The 19,668-nt window shown below is 36.2% G+C and overlaps 1 protein-coding gene across 2 annotated transcripts; it reads left to right on the top strand.

Annotated features, from left to right (window-relative positions):
- Positions 1 to 4,684: 4,684 nt before the first annotated feature.
- Positions 4,685 to 18,138, top strand: LOC581347 (ras-related protein Rab-24). 2 transcript variants are annotated; one of them, XM_030985582.1, is made up of 8 exons: positions 4,685 to 5,756; positions 8,858 to 8,926; positions 9,909 to 9,987; positions 11,556 to 11,623; positions 12,910 to 13,009; positions 13,786 to 13,836; positions 15,136 to 15,195; positions 16,421 to 18,138. In XM_030985582.1, the coding sequence occupies exons 1-8, from the start codon at positions 5,631 to 5,633 to the stop codon at positions 16,483 to 16,485; spliced, it is 618 nt and encodes a 205-aa protein (XP_030841442.1). In that variant the 5' UTR covers positions 4,685 to 5,630; the 3' UTR covers positions 16,486 to 18,138. The 2 variants fall into 2 exon arrangements, with proteins under 2 accessions (XP_030841442.1, XP_030841443.1); XM_030985583.1 differs by having other exon boundaries at positions 4,686 to 5,750.
- The last annotated feature ends 1,530 nt before the right edge of the window (positions 18,139 to 19,668 follow it).

The following is a 19,668-nucleotide window of genomic DNA, read 5'->3' as shown; positions in this document are numbered from 1 at the left end:
CATTGTTGGATTAATGCTGATTGGTCCAATTAGGCCTATTCCTTTTTCTCAACTATAACATGATATACATTTTTTTTACGGAAAGGCGTGTGAAAAATGTAAAGCATCCAACAAAAGTCCACTTTGGACTAGCTAGATGCAGCCTATTTCAGTTTGGAAATTTGAAAATAATATTAAAAAGACCCATTTGCCTCGGGGGGGGGGGGGGGATGCGCATGAAGTGCACCCGTAGGCTCTATATCCCATGCATGTCTTTGATAACAACACATTCTCTGGCTGGTATACCTAAACAAAAAATTGACCCCACAGCTTTTTGGAACCCTCCCCCCTCGAAAAATGAGCATGGGGTCGAAAACATAACATCATTTTGAGAATACTACCTCATGGTCCGCCACTGGTAGGGCTACATAGCAAACTGTTTGAGTGAGTATTATTAAAGGATAAGTCCAGTCCGGAGGGGGGGGGGGGTATAGTGAGCACTATTTTTTTTTTTTTTGTCCTCGAAAATTTGAACAATTGCACTCCCCCCTTGAGCGCCAGGGGGGGGGGGGGGGTCATCTCCAAAAAAAGGTAAAATTAACGTTTAAAAATGTACAAATACACTTTTTTTTTCATGGATCCCCCCCCCCCCCTGGATCCGCCACTGGTTCCAGCCGGCGGCAAGGGAGGGAGCCAAATAGGGACCCAATTCGTGAGAAAATATTTAGCGTTTAAAAAGGTAATAATTATTTACCTTTGGGGGGTAGGAGAGGGGGCCCAGGCCCGCCCCTCCCCACTATAGATCCACCATTTGGGTGGAGTAAGAGAGTCCGAACCACTCACGCACACTTTACGTATACCTCCCTTTTCACACAGGGGGAAAATCCTCTCAAGTTTAGTTTAAAGAGCTTTAAACGAAAACTTACGCGCATCTGCTCTGCGCCTCGTCGCTTATCCTGTTAAGCACGGGGAACGTACACCAAAAAAGCCATGTTTTGATATAATTGCTGGTATTACGGGAAAATGGAATTTTTTTAAAAAAATCTTCGGACGGTTTCTTATAATTTGAAATGTCGTCTTAAAAATGATACTAAATTTGGGATTATTCTTTCAGGGGAAACGGTTGCACTTTTCCCTAAAAGTTTTGACTTTTTCAGCCTGCCTATGGAGATTGCACTGTTTTTCCCCTTTTTTGTCGGGTTTCGCTCAGTCAACCAGTCGGCAAATCTTACACGAGTGACGTATAAAAAATCTTCGGACGGATTCAGAAACCTTGACATCCCACCTTTACGTTGGTATAACGATTGTTTTCATTTGTGGAGGGGAAACGGTGGCACTTTTCCAACAAATAAAAGGTAGCTTTTCATAGTAAACCAAGGTGACTGGGATAGTGTAGCGCTATAGCTACTCACAACGAGTGCGCCCGTACCGTACAAACAATGCACTGTTATAGCTTCCGTGCAATCGCTGTAGAGGTCATCAGTGTGTGTATTTAACGCAGTGCGTACAGAGTGTGTGCGTTGCGCTCAAAATCTCGGAGACCGCATTACGCGCATCATGTCTATACATGCGCACCCGAATGGGTCATTGCACTCCAACTAGAGGGAAGTCAGTATAATCATTGGCAAAGGGAATGAGTTCGATTTCGTCTACGGTGTAATGGCAAGCCTCTGCTGGTGTAGTCTACCGTAATTTTGCATTTATTTAACTATAGGTGAGTTTCATTTCTAATTCTAGTTTGTTAGTGTTAGTAAGAAGTCAACGAGAGCAAGCGCTCGCACCCCTGCTTTGTCGCATTGAACTAGTCCGATCAGTGTACTTTCACGCAAGAGTGCACTTGAGCGCGCTCTCTTCGTTAAGCGGTTGTTTAGTGCTGTATTCTTTTATGCGCGTTTAGGGCTAAAAGTTTTCCATATGGCGGATCTAGAGTTCCGCGGTCTGCTAGGAGCCGGTTCCGAGCTGATGTGCTATTTGCTATGGCGCCATCTATTGCTTTGGTCATTATACTATATAGCAACTGATGAGATATGAGCTGCAAAATGAATGTGACGCGTATAATTGATTTTCGATGGCATGACGGTATAAGTGATGAAGACAGATTTTAATTTGAGGTGGTAACGGGGGGAGGACATTCGAGCTAATATTGAAAGACATAAATGAATAACAAAACATAATAATAACAATAAAAGAGACCTTTATTTGCGTGGGGGGGGGGGGGGGGGGACGTGACAGCCAGGGGGCGCGTATTTCCTTACTCTTACTGACATTCAGTTTCTTTTCATATTTTCCAGATTTTTTATGGCATGCAAGTTTTCACATTCTTTTTATCGTTGTGTCATTATCATCAACACTATTTTTAAGTGAGCAAAGAAAAAAGGTCTAGTCTAATTTCGTTCTTTGTTTTCTTTTCTTTTTATTACTCGACTATTTTATCAGTTTATAGTTCATAAATTTGTTCAGGCCGTTTGATTTTATTGCCGTTTCTTCAATTTGTTTTGTTAGGCTTGATGTGCGCCCCTAGGGTCTATAACTTCAAAATTATCGTATATTGAGAAATTATCTATAATTATGTAAAATTTACGGAGATATCATTAAGTTAAGATGATATTCTTTTACAGCTCTGAAGAGGGAGAGGGATGAACTGCTTGCTATGATGGATGCTAATGAGAGACTTCAATATGACATTGGTCCTCTAAGAATGATGCCTGCATGAACAACTCAGTATCTGAGGTAGTTTGATAGAATGATTAAAGAAGGAAGATGAAAGGAAGAGTAGATGATGGAGGGAAGAGGAGATGATGGAGGGAATATGAGGTAGGAAGAGGATGAACTGCTTGCTAAGATGGATGCTAATGAGAGACTTCAATATGATAGACATTGGTCCTCTAAGAATGATGCCTGCATGAACAACTCAGTATCTGAGGTAGGTTGATGGGATGATTGAAGAAGGAAGATGAAAGGAAGAGTAGATGATGGAGGGAACGAGAGACAGACATTGGTCCTCTAAGAATGATGCTTGCATGAACAACTCTGTATCTGAGGTAGGTTGATAGAATAATTGAAGAAGGAAGATGAAAGGAAGAGTAGATGATGGAGGGAATAAGAGGTAGGAATGGGAAGAACTGCTTGAGGATGATAATGAGAGACTGCAGTACAGTGCGTATAAAAAAGTGTTCCAAACTTTTGTAGCTTCTAATAAAAAAAATATATAACTTATGTGACCTTGAATCATATTTCTTAGAATTATTTATTTATTAGAATTTACTTTGAAATAAAGACAACTTCATAATAGTAATATAAATAGTTGTAATAGTCGCTCTGTATTTTCTAAAATCTATTTCATTCCCCACATATATACACGAATACAAGATACGGTAATAAGACGCGCATGCAGTTATATAACGAAAAATTAGCAGAGAAATATCTTTGACATTGTTTTTTTAATGCGAATAATTACAGGGAAATGCTAAACGAACCTATACTATTAGGTGGACTCACAAGTTAGTTACTTTTTCTTGGGGGGGGGGGGGGGTTAAAGGGAAGGGTAAATATACCTATCGTGGTCTATTTTTAATTTCATATTTAATTAGGCTATGTATATATTTTCATGGTAACATTGCGATTTTTCTATCATGAACTTTAAAAAATTAAGCTCACTATAAACATCTTTGGCCGCTCGCTCGATCAGAAGATGCTTAAAAAGCCGGGTTAATGATATGGTAACGAAGGGCCATCAGGGAGAACAGCTTTCATACTGTTTAATTATAGTTTGAAGTTTGAAGTTAATTATCCAAACAATCAAATGTGAATGTTTAACAATGTAAGGAAAATAGCATTAAATGCTAATCTTGTCACCCCATGCAACCCCTAACAAAAAGGTGTGTGCCTAACATAAAGGCGGATGAATTTATATATACGTAGGCATATATATATTCTGCATATATCAGGACAATTACCCCTTGGAAAAAATACTCCCAAAGACGATACGCCCCCCGGGTCGGACTCTATTAATACTCGCCGAGGACAATTACCCCCCCCCCCTAAAAACATTAACCAAGGACAACCTCCCCGAGGATAATTACCCCATCCCTAAACATTACAGCCTATATCATAGGAAAATTACCCCCACCCCAAGGACAACCAAGGAAAACCACCCCGAGGACAATTTCATTTAAAACAATTATTATTAAAAAAAAATTAGTGAGCACTGGATCTGGATCACTGTCTGATATATTATGTTATACGATTTTTGTTTCTTTCTTCAATGAATTTATTAATAAGATATTGTAAATCTTTTTAAACACACGTGATGGGGGGGGGGGGGGGGGGGGGGGGGGGGGGGGGGGTAAGCGGACACTTTTTTTTTTTTTTTGGTCTCAAAATTTCAAAATTTGACATTTTTTTACGTATGGGGGGGGGGGGGTAAGGTCACCTTATTTAGGTTAGCCGTGGGTATAATTTTTTTTTTTTTTTTTTTTTTTTTAAATTAAAAAAAAAAAAAAAAAAAAAAGCCAAAGGGGGGGGGGGGGGGGGTTTAGGTTTTTTTAGGGGGGTTTACATACATTAAAATACCAAAGGGGGGGGGGGGGGTTTGAACCCCCAAAACACCCCCCCTGCGTACGCCCCTGCCCTCAAGGGTTATTGATGCACGTTTTACAGGAATCGCAGCAAACTATTGTTTGACCTTTGACCTCGGCCTAGCCTGTTGCGTTGTACTGTACCTGTACACATACTTGTACGAGATCGAGAGGGAGGTTCCTCATCTTCATTAATACAGTTTAGATTGCCTGTTTAAATCGTTTCTTGTCAAATTTTGCACTCGAGACTGACAAAAGCTCATGCTGAACGTGAACATTTTCCTGAATATCTTATTGAAGTATTGAGCAGTGCACAATCTTCATCTCTGCTGCTCTGCCTGTACTCTGTAGCTCTCATCAGCGGAACGGCAGCCAAGTGAATGGGGCTACAGTAGGGGAGGAACGTTGTGCTGATATGGGCGAAGAGCGCGGCCTACGTACATACAGCACTTCGGGATGTCAGAGAGAGTGCGACTCCATATTGTCTGCTGACAAAGTTTAGAGCGTCAAATCAGTGGATCAAAATTGAGATTTACTAACAAAAGGATCCTAGACCTAGGATTATTTCTTTGCTGTCTGTTGTATAGATAGTCACCATGATCAATTGATGTTAATTCTAATTGTTGTTGAAAATTGTAGAATCTATGAAAGGAATTAAAAATTAAATTTCTACAATTTTTTTGATTTAGACCTAATTTTTTTTCTTACTCTGTGACTTTGTAGAATTTTAACGAGTTTAACACAACAACACGTGTGTTAGTGAATTGTGAAATTGTTTATTGAAACATAGACATGATAGAGATCTGATCACTATATTGGCTTGCCATTCCCTTCGGGAAACCCAGCATCACTCAGCTGACGTTGACTTGGAATTAGGAAGAAAAGTTCACGTTCATGAATGATAAGCCTCTATACATGTAAGAAGAATGATGGTTGATATCTATGGACTGCCACCGAACACTGACACTGCGAGATCTGATGAGTAAAATGTGTGGTGGACTAACAGTACTACTCGAGAGCTATAATATAAACTGATGTGAACAAACTTCTAAGCAGACCACATTAGAACTGACGATGAGTGGAAGTAGAGTGGACCTAAAAGTTGTGCTCCTGGGGAAGGAGTATGGTGGAAAGACTAGTCTTGTGGAACGTTATCTCCATGACAGATTTCATGGGGATGTGCCGTACCAAAACGTGAGTGTGAGTAATAGATGTGTAGGTTTACCTTATTTTTTGTACACTGGTCATCGTTTCATGAAATTGTCATAAGTACAAGTTCATCAACATCCCTTGAAATATGTGTATTAAGTTTAACACACGTTTCAATGGGATGTTGGTGAACTTGAAACAATGCCATGCCATTGTTCTACAAAAGTTATTTTTGTTGTGCTTTTGTCTTTTGAGTTTTGACTAAAAAGAGTGTTGTTCCAACAGACCTGCATCTAATCGAGAATATTCATCTCATGCAGTATGCCAAGACACTTCAGTTTAATTTCTTGTATTTAAATCAAGAGGACAAGGGGAGTGAGGAAGAGTACAAGAAAAAGAAAAAGGAGGATGAGAGGAAGAAATAGAAAAAGGAGGATGAGAAGAATAGAGAAATTAGATGATTGAAAACTCATCCTTAAAAAATGCAGTTGGCAAGATTTCCTACATACTGTACTGTACATTTTCCAATAGGTTTACCAAAACATACATGTATCTTGCGAACAAAATTAACATTGTAGATGCATTACAAAAACAGCAACAATCTCTTTTGATGTGCTACATGGAATAGATGTGGATCTGCAACAAGTGTCCGATATGATTTTTTTAAAGGGATCAAAAGATCCGATCAATCAATCACCTAAAATCTGCGCATTTTTATTCCTTTCTTTAAAGTTCTAGTATTGTACATTAAAGAACCATTATACACTGTATGGCCTTTAACAAATCTACCTTGATATTATCAAGTTGGCTGTATATGTACGGTACATGTAAAAAGAGAATCGTGAAAGAATCATCAAGTTTGAGAAAAATAAAAAAGAGAATATAACAGTCATGAACTTTTAAATGTGTAGTTGATTAAAAGAAAATTGTTGTCAAAAAACATTTTCCCTTGTAGATATTCTTCATCTTTGTTAAATTGGCTCTGATCATGCACACTTTATCCACAGAAAAAGACTTATATGATTTCAAGAACATTAAATGTTTTACTTAGAATGCATGCATGTACATGTTGAGGATTGGTAGGAGACAAACATATTAATGAAAATCCTGTAATAAAATACCCAGCATTTCTTCTCAGCTCAGGAAATGATTACTATTCACCCTGAATTATGATCTTCAGGAAGTAATTCTGATGCCCATGGTTTTCCAAGTTATTTCCCTGACTTTGTTTCCTTCCTGTTAAGTTTTCTTTTTTGTTGTTGCAAATTACTTCAGATGCAGTGGAGTGGTATTTGAACAACACTTGCATTAAATTCATTAATCATCCGATTGTTTGCAGCTTATTGGTGTGAATAACATATTTGTTATAGTGGGAAATGACATCTCAGACGATATAATGCCTCTATTTTTTAGGCAGTGTAAATATGGTTTTGAAACGTACGTTGGAAAACAAAAGGGAAGAACTTCTGGTCGATAAAGATGTTAAGAATAAATGAGTTTTGCCATCGATTTAAATTCGTTTTTAGGATATTTTTTCGACATAATGACTTGCAGTTTTAGAAAATCCTCTCTTTTTTGTTCACTGAAATGTTTACCCCCCCCCCCTCCCCCCACACAAGTACACAAAAAGGAATATGTTTAAGTTCCTAAACTATACATGTAGCAGTAATTGTATGTACATGTAGGTTTAAATACTGCCCACTTAAAGGTACTACAGTATGTACCATTTGCAGGCCCAAGGTTAAGTTCCAACAGCATTTGAAAGATAATACTATTATAGAACTTCCCTTAAAACAAAAGGGCTTGAAAATGTCTTGAAAATGTCTTTTTGTGGAAAAATAACGCCTGTTGCTGAATCAAATTGAGCGAGCATGCTTGTTTAATTAAATACTTGTACCGGTAGTCTAATTTTCAGATCCTTGTACCAAATGGTCATATGTTTTGTGCTGCACAAAGATTCAATCAGTTTAATTTTGACCATTACAAGAAGTGGGTTATCAATGTAGACACATGCTCATGTGACCCTTTACAGCTCATTTTATGTAGGTTATTACCAAAGAAAAAAAAAGTCAGTCAGTCATTCAATAACTTATCTGACAGTGAAGTCTAGAAAGTAAACAGGTTTCTAGCTTGCCTAATTTGAATACTAGGACACTGCTAACATTTATATTTCACAGATAGGACATATGTGACATATTCATAATTTCCTGCAAAGTTCTACAGAATTTGATGATGGCTGCAAAAGGGATACACTACCTTTAAAATCCTGGAATAATATTGTGTCAACCATCCTCTTCTTTAGGAAAAAAAGAGAACAAAACATAGGCCCCTGTCCACACACAACCTTTTCCGTGATTAGCTATACCGTTTCGCGATAGTGATACTGTTTCGCGATAGTGATACTGTTTCGCGATAGTTTTACGATGAAAATTGTAGGTGTGGACGCTCACTAACGATACGTCGTATAACGAAACTAGTCTAACGAAACGCAGGTTTGGGCATCGTTTCGAACTGAACTCGATAAAGAATCACGCCTAATCACGGACATTTCATTTCATGACCGCTGCGCAGCCAGATGTTTATACATAAATATACTGCATGCATTGTTCCAGTGGCACAGTCAATGCAAATACTAGTACTAGTGGTGCTGCACATGTGTTTCTGTTTCTGTTTCGACTGCGCAGTAGCAAACTGCGCACCTATACGACGTTTCGTTATAGAGTTTCGGGATAACTTTTTTTTGTGTGTGGACACTCTGGAATTTATACGATGATTGTTTAGTGACGACGTTTCTTGTGTGTGGACATTCTGGAATTTATACGATGATTCTTTATACGACGTATCGTTATAGAGTTTCGGGATAAATTGTTTTGTGTGTGGACACGCTGTTAGATACTTCCTGTTCCCACCACTCATGAATTTAACAGCCTTTTCAATTTTGTATTTCAGACACAACAATTGAAAAAATTGATACCTCTTTTTGTATCAAAAAATATAAAAATAACCCTACTGTACACGTACATACTGTAGCAAGCTTTCTCAAAGTTGAGAAATGTCTTTATAGATTCAAACCATCAAGTGGACACTATGTAACTTAGAATATTCTAATTTATGATGTATTTATGTACGTCTACATTCTCTTTGCATTCCAGACTATAGGAGCTGCCTTTGGAGCCAAGAAGGTTGATGTATACGATAGGACAGTCACAATGGGTGTATGGGTAAGGCAACACCTCCTCATTCCCTCCCTCTCCTCCCCCTCCCCTCCCTCTCCTCCCCCTCCTCCCCCTTCCCTCCCTCTCCTCCCCTCCCTCTCCCTTCCCTCCCTCTCCTCCCCCTCCCCTCCCTCTCCTCCCCCTCCTCCCCCTTCCCTCCCTCTCCTCCCCATCCTCCCCCTCTCCTCCCCTCCTCCCCATTGAGACAAAGTTGAAATACATGTAGCTCACATGGACTTTATATTTATTTATGTTTTACAGGAGCATTTTTAATTTTTTTAATTTTTAATTTTAGAATGGAGGAGACATATATCTACATGTCTGTGGCAAATTTGCTCCCCCACATACATAACATGTATAGAGTAATAGAAAGTTTGAGATTCCCTCAATAAATAAAGACGTATGAAAAACTGGAAAGTAAAAAGATTAGGGCTGCAAGTAATTCACCATTCCCCAAATTGTGAACACAGTGCAGTATAAACTGATTTACATGCAGTTAAAGGCTTATAATACTGCTTGTTTGTAGTTGGACTTATATTTAAAGGTGTAATTGGTGTAGAATGCTTGTCACATGGATTTTGGCAAGAAAAGAAATTCTGAAAATTACACCACACCTTGGCAGAGAAAGTGAATTTCCTTGTAATGTAATGAAATACTGCTTTACTTCATGATGTAAACCTTGGCATGGAAGAATTTGAATCCTAAATGTATTTAGGTATAAATTAGCTTCTTTTTTTCCTATTTATTGTGTCATTTTTTACTGTGTTTTTTTCCAAAAAGAAAAGAATAGAAATGTACAATCCAAGTTCAGAAGATTTTAAATGCATGAAATATAAACCTATTACATGTAAAGCAGACAATATGTGAGTTACTGTGAAAAATAAGACAGGGAAAGTATACACCATCCATTTTAGCATGCATTCAATGCATATAATACACTGATTTGACAGCTGTTAATTAATTGAATTAATTAATTTCATGTAATCAGGATACGGCTGGATCCGAGAGGTATGAGGCCATGAGCAGGATATACTACAGAGGGGCGAAGGCTGCCATCGTTTGTTATGGTGAGAGTTATTGATTGCAATTCTATGTACTTGCCCATTTCTTTTGATTAAAGCTCCTGACTGACTATAAGTTGCTGCAGACAGTCAGAAAATGTATAGGCTGATATGCATACAGTCTATAGTTGATACATACAAGTTTTCAATAAATCTTTGTCTATGTATTAGAATTGTGAGAAACAGGTTAACTGGTTGTAACAGATAGCCAGTTATCATTTAAGTTTTCATTTACTTTTTTCGAACATCGTTCATTAGCATTTTGAGACACCTTTATTGTATACTTGAATAATGGTTCATTAATGCTCTGAACTACAGTACATGTATGTGGACTGTAATTGTTATTCATATGTCTTTCTTTTTTGCATTGGTGAAGATTGAGAAGAAAATTATAGCCACTTCAACACAAAAAATAATGGAAAACATGCATGAGTACAAGCACATTGGTTACTACATTGAAGATGGTATCATGGTGAGAGAGTTCTGTGAATAGTGCCCAGTTTTGAAAGCAACAGAGAAAATAGAGCAACAATGTAATAAGCCACAGAATGCCACATGTCATAAATTCCCATGGTTTCCATTGTTCCTATCGTTCCTAAGACTGAAACAACATGAAATCTCTATTGCTGTTGGCCTGGCTGATTTTAGTGTTATACTGAATTCATGTAGACATTTAACTTACTCTGACAAAATGAAGTCACATGCACAGACAATCTAGAATCTATGAGGCCCGTTGGTTCAGGTCAAAAGTACAAAGATTACATTTGTTTGTTTTTATGTAATGGACTAAAAATAGAAACAAGGTCATTGCATATCAGAATTTATTTGATGAATTTTTTCGATTCTGTTCAAGGAACAGGAGCAATTTGATTTTGGTAAATCTGTTTGATAAATTTTAGTGTGTGTACACATGTACTGTACATGTAGGAAATATTAATTGAATAGATACAGTGTATGACTCATAAACAGATAACTGTGGGTAATTAATTGGAATTGAAATTAACTACAGTTGGCAATTAAGAAACATATTACACCTGATTATACATGTAATGTAAATACCACTATGAAAGATTGCAAGTAGAGTGGGCATGTACATTGTATGTTGACAATTTTTAAATTAACTGTTGCGAGTTATTGAAGCATAGAGAATGGTGATGGATTTTGTATTACTGCTTCTTGTTTATAAATGCCATAATTTGGCCTCCTCTAAAGTCAATGTGGACATAATTTTGTTGTTTCTTACTGGAACTCGTTTTTTTTGGATCTTCTGTTTTAGTCGTGAAAATTTGTTTCATATTTCATTACTTCCTCTTTTTCAAAGCTATGTTGTAAAGTACTCTCATCTCCGAAGTATGATTTTCTCTTCAATTTTTAATACATTGTCATGATGATTCATAGTCATAATGTTTTTCCATGGTGACTTTTATGAATGAGGTCTTGTGAAACCAAATCGTGTTTCACCTTTCACTTCTTTGTAATGTATTCTTAATTTGTTTTCAGACAATTAAGGTTGTTTGTTATCAAATATAGTTGGTTTCATATTTATTATGTGGTTCTGATTTGCTTTTCTACAGATCTAACAGATGAGCTGAGCTTTGGAAAAGCAAGATTCTGGGTAGAAGAATTATTAAAAAATGAAGAGGTAAATGCCAAGCTGGTGACCTGTCATTTACTCTGATGATAATGATGTACATGTAGTTCCAGGCTTTATAGGTGTAGGGTTGGGGTTGCAGTTTGCAAGATTCTTGGTAGAAATTAGAGAATTTGTTAAAAAATAAAGAGGTACATGTTAAACCAGTGATCTGATATCTGCTTTGGCGACAATCGCTCTGGGCTTTATTTCACTTCATCAAAGGTTAGGGCTAGGGTTACAATTGGGTAATCATTTAAGTTTAGGGTTAACATTTGGTATATGAACATGTATCGTGTTTCATTACTAGAGCATGAATCGCCAAACTACATGCAAGCCACAATATCATTCAAAAGACTAAACATCCATCTATTATTATTATTATTTTTTTGGTTGGGGATGAAATTCTATAAACATCTACAATAGCGCGTCTTCATCATCTCGAGATTGCCAAATAGCCTGCTATTTCTGATTTGGGAAATTATCCCGAAGTTACAAATCGTGTCTTCATCAGCTCGAGATTCGACCTTGAAACTTGAAACTTGACTTTGAGAAATTAGCTCGAGATATTTTGCTCAGCATTCGCGCATAGTGCAAGTCTTCGGTCTGGTGAAGACGCACTGGACAAATAGCTGGATATTTGCAAACTATCCCAAGATATCTTGGGATGACAATCCCGACCAAATATCTCGCTAATTGCAACTTCGGGCTGATGAAGACGCAAATTAGCTGGATAGTTTGCGATCAGGATAGTTCAAATAGCTGGATATTTTGCAATCTCGAGCTAGTGAGGACAGGCCTTATGTGCAAGTGCATTTGTGGTTTAATACAATCAGTGGGATAATGTTGTGGTCGGAAGCATTATTTATAATGGCCTACCTATTTTTTTTTTCAACGAGGAGGAGGGGTTTTCATGTTATTTGATATACATGTTCATGTAGCCTTTGTTTTCATGTACCGGGTATACAATTTTGGTTCAAATCTTATACAAATTCACTTAATGTTAATTGATGTGTTGTTTTCCACCTCCCTGATGCAATATAGAGCCAAAATAACAGTAATGATAATACGATAATGAGAAAAAGAAGAAGAAGAAAAAAACAGAGGAGGAGGAGGAGGAGGGGGGGGGGGGAAACAGGAGGTGTAGGTGAGGAGGAGGAGGAGGAAGAAGAGATTAAATGGCTCTATATGAACAATTTTTGTTCCATTATTGTCTAGATATCCTAAAATTCATCTATAATTTATAACATTTCATTTTCAAATAATGACCAATTACCTGTTTATTTTTATTGTTTCAGCACTGCAAAATCTATTTATGTGGGACCAAAGTTGATCTTGTACAAGACGACAAGAGGTGTCGGAAAGTTGATTATCATGTAACAACAGATTATGCTGATGGTAAGTCCAAATTATTTCTAAATCTTTAAATTGGATCTCAAATACATTGTACAATGGAACTAGCAAAGATCAATTTTGTAGCAAATTTTCTTTATGAACATATTATTTCTGTGGTTCCGAGAAATACATCATGATAATAACAATAACAATAGTCACATTTGTATAGTGCTAAGTAATATGATTCTAAGCGCTTTACATTGTAATTATTCTTACCTTGTTCATTGGATTTAATTACTAATCTGCTCATGATAGTGAGCATGCTCTGCTTCCTGGGGAGTATTCCGGACGGGCGCCACTTTACAAGTGCATACATGCCAATCCAACCACTTGATAAGGCCTTTTGATCAAAGGCAAGGTAATGGCATTGTGTATTCTCCTCTGTATCTCACCTTCACCTCATCATTTCCTTAAATTTAGGATTTCTGTTGTACGCAGAAAACCTAAATTTGTTACTCTTTCTTCAATATTCGACTTCAAACTCATTTGTTTTGAAAATCCTTTCAGAAATGTGTCTGAAATGACATCCTCTTTCACATTTTAATACAATTTACCGGTAAGTGAAATTTTGCCATCAAATTTTGGGGCTCCCAACACTTTATACGGGGGCTTTAATATCACTGTGAGAAAACCTCACTTATACAGCACCAAACCCAGAAGTTCTCCCGTGAATAGGTTATTTGTTTTGTTTTACACTGGGACAAATGTTTGCAAAAGATACTGAAATAAAGATTGACTTTATTCTACATTGTCCTGATAATTTGCTTTTTAAACCACAGAAATACGTGCCCAGGTCTTTGAAACGTCGAGTAAAACAGGACACAATATCAGTAAGTTTTCTTATAAATGCCTCTTAGTCTGGTATTTTGTCTTTGAATGGTCAATTGTGAAATGTGAACATTTCTGAAAACCTCAGCAGAATGGTAATATTATTACAACTTAATACATGTACACCGGTGTGTTGGCTCAGTCAGTAGAGCGTCAGCCTCACAACCGGGAGGTCGTGGGTTCGAACCCCGGCCGCGTCATACCAAAAGACGTTAAAAGACGGGAGTTGCTGCTACCTTGTTTGGCGTTCAACAATAAGGGATAGAGCAACGTCGATCTGGCGCTGCTCAGTGGCTGCCAGGCTCACGATCAATTGGGCAAAAAGAATTTCCATTTTCGGTTTAACTTAATAAAATTTGGAGTGGACTGTAAAAGATTATTATTATTATCAATATTATTACATGCATGAGAAAAGACATTGAAATATAAAGATCTTGAAATTCAGCTAAATTCCATGCTACATGTATGTTATTAGGAAAATTCAACCTTAATAGACTTCTACAACTACTCTAAAAGAAAGCAGACAGATATAAGAAGCAGAATGGTGAAAGTCTGAATGAAATCAGACAACAACAAAAATGAATTTTTGAAAGCTGTAATCACTTTATGTACATGTATGAGCACTTCAAATTGTCTAAATTGATACTGTCACTTTGACGAAGTGCTGGAGAACTTTTCAACTTTTCAATTTATTTCAACACACAAAATGACTAAAATGTCAATTTAAAAAAAAAGTATGACTCAGAAGGTTTTTTTCCTTGTAGAAGACATTTATTTATATGATATCCATAATGTATTTTGAGTATGCCCAAAGGGAGAAGGCTTCTCATTTTGGGCATTACTCAAAAGAGTAAAACAGAAATTAATGAGATTGTTTTGTACACAACTAACAGGAGAGTTGTCCATGACTTCATCACAATTTACTGACCAAATTGCCAATTTGAGTTTCAAATAAAATTAGTGACCACATATTTCAAACATTCATAACTCCTTTATTATTGGTCCGATGTATTTCAAACTTTTACCATTCTTTTTCTCTTATATCTCTGCTTAATTCATTGAATTAACTTATTTAAAAACATTGTATTGCCCTTTTCAAAATTGAAAATAGATCCTGAAATAACTGAATATATTTTGGTATTTCATTATCTCAAGTGATTATCAAACAATGTGCAACTATGATCATGATGCTTTGGTTTAATCATTGGATTGTATTTTCTGTAATACAGAATCTTGATTATTGGAATTGTAAAAGATATTGTTTTTCTTCTTTCACCTACAACAATCTTGTGTTTCATCAGAGGATCTTTTCTTTAAGATAGCCAAAGATTTTGTTGATGATCCAAAGAACAATGAAAATGGTAAGTCACCTGAATAATTATCAACCCTTCAGTTGCATGATAAATACTTTCCTCCCTCTCCTTTCCATAATCTTTCTTCAATGCTGTACTTCTTCCTTACCTGTCTCATCTCATCTTAAAATGTGAAATTCTCAGGCATGTTTTGGTTTCTGGTTTAGTAATATAATAGTAAATATGTTTATATACAAATAATACTCAGCAGTGAGGGCATTAGTAAGAATTACCTAACACGCCAGAGGCTGTTTCTCACTCCGAGTGTGAGTAATTTTACTTATGCCCGAATAAAATGATGTGTATTATTAGTTTCATAACATGATTTTATTTCACCAAAATGATTAAAAAAATAACATACATACCTGTACATAGAACTTATACTTTGTTACCATCAAAAATAGAATACACGTATATACATTGGTACAACAGTATAAAAGTTGCTTGGTAGGTAGCAGACAGAAAGGAAGTGACCTTTATAAGTGGCTAACCTAAAGAAAGTATTATATAATTAAAAGATAAATGTAAGTACCAAATTACAAGGAAATTACAAATTACAACAACTCCACAACAAGTACACACATGATTTCAGTTATGAACTGAAGATTAGGAATTTATTTCATGTTGACATGGTTTTTGTTGTTCATTTAGTTACTGAATTAGAGTTAAGGAATTAGAGTTGAGGAGATTGACATGTGGAGCCCGATACTTCATTGGATTTAATTATCATTGTATTATGCAAGTGTGGAAGAACATCATATAAATAATGTTCCCTGAAAAACATGGCTCCTCAAATGCCTTAACATTCTAAATATGGCATGTAACATCATAAAAATTGGGACGCCACATGTTCATGTATAGTCCAATATACATTTTTCTGTGTACAGTGCTTGTAACTTTACCAAGACTGGGCCAAATTTCTTATCATTTTGATGATTCCAGAACCTTGTAGTACACACCAATACTTATATGGTAGATGATCAACCTTTTCTGATCGTTTCCACAACGTTTCTTTCACAATGCAATCGCATGACCAGAACTTAACTTCATCTTTAAACCTAGACTATAGTTATTATACCTTTATGAATACTGACCACAGACATTATACAATATAGCAGACATGTACTGCCAGCGCCATGAGCATCCCTGGATGGTGTGTGGGCTCTCTATAAGTTTACACTATTATTATTTTTATTATCAATATGGTATTTCTATATTTTTTTTTCTTCAACAGGAGAAGAGACCCCAAATACATTGAAGCTATCAGAAAACAGTCACAAGAAATCCTGTCCCTGTTGACATCACGATAATTCAAGGCCTTTCTACAATCTTGATTCAATCATCGATCTTTATTCAGACATTTGCCAAGCGAGAAAGTGGAGCATCCAGATTTCTTTGCATCTTGATTCAGTTGGAGAGCAATATCAGATGAAAAATGACTGTGATTATTCATGTAAAGCCTGAAAAGACAGATTCTACTGATATTTTGACTTCTTGATAAAAATCAAAGGTGGCTTGAGCCAAGACCAAATCAGCTCAACAGTATTTGACAGGAGCAGGTACTGTAATGGCTTATGTGAGTGTAGTCTACAGCCGGGGAAATCCAGACCTATGACTTATATTCGTTTTGAATATTGAGGGATTGTGTCAAATATACTGAGCTAAGTTATCAGGTACAGCATATTGGCTATTAACGAGAAGTCTGCAGTGTAGGTAGTTCAGAGTTCAGAACCTATGTATTAACCTATATGCACTCTGACTGTGTAGGGTTTGTTCCATTGAACTTTTACCAAATTTAATGAGTGGCTCAGTTTCACCGAAATATCATGCCACGAAATGAGTGAATCTCAACTGACTCGGCATTGATTTTTTTCTAAAGTTCAAGAAAGTTTCTTGCCGTGAAATCACTCTCATTTACAAACCGCTAAAGATTCATGTCAAGAAATTTCAGATTTTGCAGTATTCTGTCCCGTATTAACGTAACTTTGTAAGAATTATAGTTTAGAAGTAACCATTAATCAGTGATTTTTATTACCAGAAAAGAAGATGATTATCTTCACTAATCTTGCCTTGGTGAAATGTGTTATTATTCTGGGTTGTAAAAAGGAAAATATGATATAAAGTAGCTTGGAGAGGAGACAATACAACGAGTCATTTTGGTCGCCTTTGGTCTACTGATTTCATGCATTTACTTACTTAAATAACAATGATATTATTCTTTCCCTCCAAACTTTTTTGTTTATTTTAATTTATTTTTACTTGGGTTTTTATTTTGACATTGAGTCTAAAATTATGGCTTTTCTCCCATTGATGAGTGTCTCTAATTTTGCAGTACCGGTATGTTGTTTTGAAGTATGAGCTAAAAAATTTAAGATATTAGGACATTAATCATTCAAATGTATTTCATTAGACAACCTTTTTAAAGACTTATATTTCATATTACATGAGCTCACCATGGTGGACTTTAATTGATCCAACATATTTATGTTTGTATTTTAATTGAGATAACGTAAAGCTTGTATTGAAATCCCCTCTGCACTAGTTTGGCCAGGTGGGATTAGACCTCCCTGCATGGTCACTGTCTGGTGGTTCTCTCATCAAATCAGCTCTCAATTAACATAGGAAAAGGGGACCATGGGGGAACCAATGGTCACGATTAGGCATTCTCTGCTGTATAGAGGGTGCAAGTAGCTATAAGTAGTGCAGTGGGGATTTATGATGGTGTTATGAAGTATAAATTTTGTGGTACATAAAATAAAAAATGGAACTGGAATCAATATTCATTGTATACTGTTCAGAGTCTTCCTGTGCATGTACAAATATTTCTGAAAATATCCCAACTGATCTAAAGATATTTAATGAAAAAGAAAGAAATTTAAATCAGTGTAAGAATTACTTTTTATTTTGCTGTAGTAGAAAAGAGACTTTATCTCTGCCATTTGTACTTTGAAATGCTTGCACATGTGTCTTATTCATATATGTACATTTGTGGATGACCAGGGGGGAAAGGAAAGAAGGAGGGGGAGGAGGAGAAGGAGAAGAAGAAGAAAGGAGAAGAGGGGGGGGGGGGGGAGAAGAATGAGAAGAAGGAGAAGAGTAGTAGAAGGGGGATCCAAATTATCTGTCAGTTCTATACAACACAAGGGTTTCAGGACATACCTATACAAAGTTTGATGCTCTGACTAATCCAAAGTTGGGCATATGAAGATTTTATGCTAATAGATCTGTGAAACTGTCCCTGAACAATTACATGTATTCTTTATTTGAAGAAACTGGAAATATTCATGTTGTGGGGCAATCTATGCCTTCACAAATAACTGTCTTTTCTTATTTGCCATGTACTCTTTTTGGAGCACTTTGTGCTTCTGCAAGTTATGTCTACATTTTAACACTCTGCACAACTGTGTGTCACATCTAAAAAGCTAACGTGGTTGTGAAATGATGGAAAGAAATTCCAGAGAAAATTTGATCATAAAAATCAGAGTGCGAGTAACATATCTTATCCTCTTTTCCAATCTCAGTGATAGCGTTTAATTAGGTTAGAATGATGCAGCATCTAAAATGTCAAATTTACAAATTCCTTCAGTGCACACAAAATATCGTCCTTGTTTTCACGAAGTGACGGCCGTGAGGAAAATCGTCACACAAAGTGAATGCAATTTTTTCACTACCGTCACTTCGTGAAAACAGCGACGATATGATACTCAACATATGACATAGGTAATTAATGCCTTGTGACTTGTAAGTTAAATTATGATCATTTTGCTCAATGGGGAAACTCTGTTGTGCATAATATATTTCCATTCTTGCTACAATTGGTCGGTTGCATCTTACAATGTACCATATCTTTATAAGGTAAGTTACTATTCAATTTCACTGTAAAGTTACAATGGATTAAAGGAGATTTAATTACTTTTAGTGAGATACAATAAGATTGTAATTCTTGATGTAGTACACAGCCATAGTGTAATAAAGTTACCTATAAATCACATCATTCAATCCATCACTGGGATAATTATCAAGTGAGAGAATTGCATCATAACAAGTAATGTCTTTAATCAAATTTTACCTTTACTTCAGCTCTTTCTTTTCTCATTTACATTGATATTCATTTAGTAAGCTTTTGTACCTAATTTGAACGCTTTTGATTTTTCCCTCGTGTGAAATGATATTTCCTCATGGATGAGCTTCAAGATATCAGCATGTTGATATTTAATCAAGTATTTCTCCATCAAAGTTAAAATTAATATATGATCTAATATATACTGTATAATATTATGTGCAATTTTTTGTTGTAAATGTTATTGCTTATTTTTTTTCATGAAATCATTTATAGATATGCTTATAATTAACAATCTTTCATTGGACCATCTACCGCAACTTGATACAAGGGATGAAATTATTCAATTGATCCTCCCTGTTATATATATATATGAATATACTTTTTTGCCTCAATAAACTTTTCAAAGATCTACTTTGGTA

The sequence above is a fragment of the Strongylocentrotus purpuratus genome, unplaced genomic scaffold, assembly GCF_000002235.5.
Source record: "Strongylocentrotus purpuratus isolate Spur 01 unplaced genomic scaffold, Spur_5.0 spur5_scaffold_15, whole genome shotgun sequence".
NCBI classification, from domain to species: Eukaryota; Metazoa; Echinodermata; class Echinoidea; order Camarodonta; family Strongylocentrotidae; genus Strongylocentrotus; species Strongylocentrotus purpuratus.
Note: the sequence above shows the minus strand (reverse complement) of the source record. Positions and strands in the feature narration are given on the sequence as shown.